General features: G+C 44.3%; 1 protein-coding gene across 1 annotated transcript; it reads left to right on the top strand.

Moving 5' to 3' along the window:
- The first annotated feature begins 2094 nt into the window (after positions 1-2094).
- Positions 2095-5349, top strand: LOC114578870. Its single transcript, XM_028692410.1, has one exon. The coding sequence runs from the start codon at positions 2095-2097 to the stop codon at positions 5347-5349; it is 3255 nt and encodes a 1084-aa protein (XP_028548243.1).
- Positions 5350-6712: the final 1363 nt, after the last annotated feature.

The following is a 6712-nucleotide window of genomic DNA, read 5'->3' as shown; positions in this document are numbered from 1 at the left end:
TTCATTATTGAGGAGAGAAAAACGAGAAAAGGCAAAGAGAGAAAGAGAAAGGAGAAGAAGAAGAGAAGAGCTTATATTTGGAGGCCACCGAAGCGACTTTTCGTACGACGAACAGACTTTACGAAGATTGTCTGTCTCAGCTGTTGAAGCGACTCATCAACCACTATTTCTGTTTCGCACTAGATTTGCACTAATATTATAACGCAGAATTGATGCCACGTTTGTGTCTCTTTGTAGCTCGAAACTTTATTACCCTAATTTATCATTCGACACTGGACCTTCAGGGCCCGCCCACACTTAGTATGTTATAGATATGAATATTGACACGATTTGACTATTTTCTACGATGATTTATCAGTCGCGAATTTGCATTCTTACGCGATTTTAATTGAATAGAAATTATCAGTACTTGCATGTTGATTTGGATTCTGATTAGAATTGATAGTCTTGACAATTTGAATGCCAGTGTTAATATCTTTAGTAATTGGAGAAATTATCAGAATTATGTCTTTTCGCAGGATTTTTGTGTTAAAATTGCATAGACTGACGTGTTACTCTGCCCGATTTTGTATGTATTCTGATTTGACGAAATGTATAGATTGAACATATGCCGTCATGAATTAATCGGATATGATTGCTCAATATTTGATATTGAATGCCTTATTGCATACTGAAACACGTTATAACCTGTTGAACATTGTTGGAGATGCATACCTGTACAGCGATGTGGGCCGACGGGCTTTCCTTTAAATTCATAGATCATGGATCCATGATATAACGATGGGAGTCATTAAGGGATATATGCCGACGGGCAATTAGAGTGAACGACTCTTTTCATAGAACACAATGTATTGATACATACAACAGCCAAATAATCTACAACGAGCACATGACCATTGATTATTCATTGTTTCGATTTATCGTATGATTGCATGTTTAATGTATTGATTTACGGATTTTACTGGATTTGATCGGGTTACTGTCGTACGATTTCACCTGATTTCATCGATTGACTATCTGAACATTTTGATACTATCTGTAGCCATTGATAGGACATTAGTATAGATCATAGATACTGTATTGATAGCATGAACCATGGGACATGTTACTTACTGTCCTATACTGTTTCTGCTACCGTATGACTGTCGTATAGATTCATTGTTCCGTATTGGCTTTTCTCGCACTGATTTCATTATTTTGACGCTATTGATTTGTATTGACGGATATTGATATTGATGTGAATTGAAATTGATGATTTGCCTTGAGCTGCCATCTGACTGGTTTTTATGACTATTGATTTCGGCATTAGCATTGCACTCTACTTGATTTGATTTCCACTCCAAGACCAATATTGACCATTGACTGGGTAACCGACACCCTATAGGAGAAGGAACTTCAGGGCCGTCCCTAGAAGAACGTATCAGAAAAATGGAGGAATCTCAGAATGAGATTCTTCAACTTTTAAGGAGAGCTCGAGGACCAGTGCCGGCACCCCAAGAAGATACTCTTCTCCCTCCAGATCAGCCAGGATTTGAAGACATTCTTCATGTCGAAGTCCCCCTTATTCCACCAAGGATGCGTCCTCCTACACGTCCAGAGAATGAGCTTGCTGATACAGCAAGCTCTACCCATCCTTCGCGCATGAGTCACCGACAGCATATGCTGCCGGACGTCCCCGAGGACTTGGACCAACAGCATGTCACTGAACTTCCCCGTAATACTCTACGGCATGAGTTACGGAGACTAGTCCGAGAAGAGTTCCCCACAGGGGGTATCAGGCAGTCCCTTCATCAACGGGACATTCAGGAGTCATCACCTTTCACCGAAGCTGTCCTCCGATATCCCGTTCCGGCAAGATTCAAACTCCCAAGTATTGATTCTTATGATGAGACTTCATACCCCTATGAGCATATCGACCACTACCGCACTATTATGCATATCCAGCAGGCCCCAGACGCTTTGCTCTGTCAAGTTTTTCCTGCCACCCTTAAAGGGCAGGCCCGAACATAGTTTTACTCCCTACCCCCTCGGTCCATTCCCCTATTCGTTAAATTGGCCAAATTATTTGTCGAACAATTTTTTACCAACCGAAGGATGATTAAAGACTCCTCCCACCTTTCGGGGATACGACAGAACGAGGGTGAATCTCTCAAAGAGTATTTTCAAAGGTTTTCTACAGAAGCCCGACAAATTCCAGGGGTAGATCCCGAATTGCTACGAGGTGTATTTCTTGGAGGGCTTCGTCCAGGCCCTTTCTACTCGGCACTTATGCGAGAAACGGTCCATTCTTATGCGGATTTAATCCATCGAGTAGAGGCCCAAATCACTGTCGACGAAGCCATCAATGCTCATAGGAAGCAATTCGAGCAAGCAACCGGGAAGCGAAAAAATCCCCCAGGGACGGAGAATCCCCCCTCGCAAAGGAAGAAGCAAGGAAAATACAATCTTCCTCCTCGACCCTCACAGCCTAGACAAGAAAAAGAGTACACGCCACTTAATACATCCCGAGCAAATGTATTAATGGCCATCCGAGACCAAGAGAGTGTAAAGTGGCCGTACCCTTTAAAGCCTAATACCGAAAACCAAGAACAGTATTGTCATTTCCACCGCAGTCGTGGACACACCACTGAAGCATGCAGGCAGCTCAAGGAGGAAATTGAGAGACTGATCCGACAAGGATATCTCCGACAGTTCGTCAAGAATCCAACAGCTCGAGAAGAAACTGTTCCAACTGGGGGGCAAGATCAACAAAAACAGTCGACGAACAATCGCCAGATGGTCGGCGAAATTGAAACTATTGCTGGAGGCCCTTCAACGCCTTGTCAAGTTCTAATCGCAGAGAACAAGGAGCCACCAACAAAAAAGCTTCATGTCGATCACTCCATCACCTTCAAGGAGTCTGATCTAGAAGGTGTAAAGACTCCTCATCAAGACCCACTGGTGATTAGCGCAGGAATTGGCGACCCATGCTACAATATTAAAAGGATCTTGGTAGATAATGGAAGCTCAGTAGATGTTCTATTCTACTCTACTTTTCTTAGCATGGGCCTATCTAGAGAGAAACTCCAGCCTGCTGCCGGTCCACTGTACGGATTTGACAACCGGCCTGTAAGAGTCGAAGGAACTCTCCCAGTCATACTTGGAGAATTCCCCCGTCAAGTTGAGCACCCCATTATGTTCATTGTAGTGAAGTCCGAATCAGCCTACAATGCAATCTTTGGAAGGCCACTCCAAACAATCTTCGGGGCTGTTGCTTCAATTCCCCACTTAAAGCTCAAGTTTCCTACCCCATTGGGGATCGGAACGATACGAGGAGATCAACAAGTAGCACAATCGTGCTATCTTAGGAAGGCTCAACCACACTCATCAGTTACTCTAAGCATCGAAGACTTCGATCTTTGGAATGAAGATATCCCTCAAAGGGCCTCCCCTGTAGAAGATCTTACCTGTGTCTCCCTATCAGAAGAACATCCCTCGATAACAGTACAAATCGGATCACTCCTCTCAGATACAGAGAAAAATGAATACGTAGACTTTCTATGTACAAATCAAGATGTATTTGCATGGAGTTCGGCTGATATGCCCAGCATTAACCCTGAAGTAATTATGCACTCCCTCAAGATCAACCCAGCGTATAAACCAGTGATTCAAAAGAAACGAAACTTCGCCCTAGAATGTCAGCTGGCAATCGAACAGGAGGTTGATAAGCTTTTAAAAGCAAAATTTATAAGGGAAGTGCACTACCCAACTTGGCTAGCCAACGTCGTGATGGTTCGGAAAATAAGTGGAGCTTGGAGAATGTGCGTGGACTATACAGATCTCAATAAAGCTTGCCCCAAGGATAGCTTCCCGCTCCCCCGAATAGACCAGCTAGTTGACGCCACATCCAGACATCAGATGTTATGCTTTATGGATGCCTACTCCGGATACAACCAAATACAAATGGATCCTGCCGATGAGGAGGCAACATCTTTTCAAACATATAAAGGGTTATATTGTTACCTGATAATGCTATTCGGGCTCAAAAATGCAGGGGCAATTTACCAACGACTTATGAAAAAGATTTTTAAGAACCTTATTGGACGTACAATGGAAGTCTATGTGGACGACATGCTGGTGAAGAGCCTCGAGAAATCTCAGCATATCTCGGATTTGGAAGAATGTTTTAGCCTCCTCCGATCTTACAACATGCACCTCAACCCCTCTAAATGTGCATTTGGAGTCACCTCAGGAAAGTTTCTGGGATTCATGGTTACCCACCGAGGGATTGAGGCCAACCCGGAAAAGATCAAGGCCCTAAGGGACATGCTACCCCCCAGAAATATCAAAGAAGTTCAGAGACTGAATGGAAGGATTGCAGCACTCTCTCGATTTCTGGCTCGTTCGGGAGATAAATATTTGCCTTTCTTCAAGATCCTCAGAGGGGCTCGTAGCTTAGGATTCCAATGGACTGATAAATGCCAAGAGGCTTTTGAACAACTCCGTACTTATCTAGCTTCACCACCGCTACTCTCAAAGCCAATTCCATGGGAAATTTTGTATATGTTCATGACTGTCTCTTCTCAGGCTATAAGTTCGGTCTTGGTTCGGATGGATGATTCGATTCAACGCCCAGTCTATTACATCAGCAAGATACTTTCAGATGTTGAAATGCGTTATCCATTGGCAGACAAAACAGCCTTAGCATTAGTCTTCTCAGCCAGGAAGTTACGACCTTATTTTCAGGCACACGCGATCAGGGTTTATACAAACCTACCGCTGAAAAATATTCTTCAAAAACCCGAGGCATCCGGAAGATTGATCAAATGGTCAGTAGAACTTGGAGAGTTCGATATACAGTTCCTACCTAGACCCGACATCAAGTCACAGGTGCTTGCCGATTTTGTGGTCGAATGTACTAGCTACACCTCCGAGGGATCACCTGATGTGTCTCCATCCTCCTCCTGCTGGACATTGTATATAGACGGAGCTTCTGGGAGTTCTGGTGCTGACACTGGAATCTTATTAATCTCCCCACAGAAAGCCACACTCGAATATAGGCTTAGACTAAAGTTTCCGACAACAAACAATATTGCTGAATATGAAGCTTTAATCGCTGGGTTGAGATTGACGATTGATTGCGAAGTCCAAGGCTTAGTGGTTCACACTGATTCCCAACTGGTTGCTTCTCAAGTAGAAGGGGAATTCGATACTCACAATCCACTCTTGGCTCAATATTGCCAGATAGTTAAAACCTTGTTGGCCCAAATAGCAAAGCATCAGGTCATCCATATTCTTCGAGAGCAAAACGCAAGGGCAGACTCTCTCTCCAAGCTAGCAACTTCTACAACGGGAGATGTTTTTAAATGAAAATTTATTGAGGAGATCCATTTCCCGAGTATTCAAGGCTCATGGGTACTTCAATCAATAGATAAATCAAAACAAACTTCTTGGATCGATCCCATTCTCGCTCTCCTACAAGAAGGATCTCTCCCTGAAGACCCAGTTATGGCAGTACGACTTCGGAGACAAGCAGCCAACTTCACCATTATTAACGGAGAGTTATACAAACGATCTTTCACGGGGCCATACCTCAAATGCCTTCCTCCTTCGGAGGCAAACTATGCACTTCGCGAAGTACACTCGGGCATTTGTGGGGAACATTTGGGAGGAAGGGCGCTAGCACAAAAGGTTCTGAGACAAGGGTTCTACTGGCCAACGATAAAACAGGACGCATTAGAACTCGTACGGAAATGTAACAGCTGTCAGTTGCATGCCAACCTCACTCATCTACCCGCCGCAGAGACATCGACATTACAGAGTCCCTGGCCTTTCGCCCAATGGGGGATCGACATAATGGGACCATTTCCTATAGCCACGGGACAGCGAAAATTCATCATATTAGCTGTCGACTATTTCACGAAGTGGGTAGAAGCAGAACCACTAGCAAAGATCACTGAAGCAAATGCCAAACAGTTCTTATGGAAGAACATAATATGTCGCTTTGGCATTCCTGCAAAAGTTATTACTGATAACGGAACACAGTTCACCGGAAGGGTCTTTACGACATTTTGTAAAGATCTACACATTCATCTAATAAACACGGCTGTGGCTCATCCTCAGACAAATGGACAGACAGAAGTCACTAATCGGACCATTCTGAGAGGACTGAAAACACGGCTGGAGAAGGCTGGGGGGCAATGGGCTGACGAGCTCCCAAACGTCCTTTGGGCCTATCGTACGACAGCAAGGACTCCAACAGGAGAGACGCCGTATAACCTTTGCTTTGGTACAGAAGCCGTCATTCCAGTCGACATTGGAGTCCCCGGTCATAGAGTACAAACTTTCGACTCCAATGCCAACGACGAAAAACTCAGACACAACCTAGACCTCCTTCTAGAAGTAAGAGCGGGGATAATACTTAAGGTTGCTGCCTACCACCAGAGAGTTGCCCGTCACTATAACAGAAGGATGAAGCCGCGGCATATATCAGTAGGAGATTTGGTTCTACGCAGCATTGAGGCGGCATGCAAAGGCCCTCAACGAAATAAACTCTCCCCCCTCTGGGAAGGTCCGTACCTAGTAGCAGCTATGGTGAAGCCAGGGACTTTCAAATTAAAGGATGCTGAAGGGAAGATGCTTCCTCGAACTTGGAATATCGATAACCTCCGCAAATACTATCAGTAGAGCGTGATCGTGTCGTTTGTTTTAGAATATCGTATGTCTTTCGTAT

Source organism: Dendrobium catenatum, unplaced genomic scaffold, assembly GCF_001605985.2.
Source record: "Dendrobium catenatum unplaced genomic scaffold, ASM160598v2 original_scaffold_195355, whole genome shotgun sequence".
Classification (NCBI taxonomy): domain Eukaryota; kingdom Viridiplantae; phylum Streptophyta; class Magnoliopsida; order Asparagales; family Orchidaceae; genus Dendrobium; species Dendrobium catenatum.
Note: the sequence above shows the minus strand (reverse complement) of the source record. Positions and strands in the feature narration are given on the sequence as shown.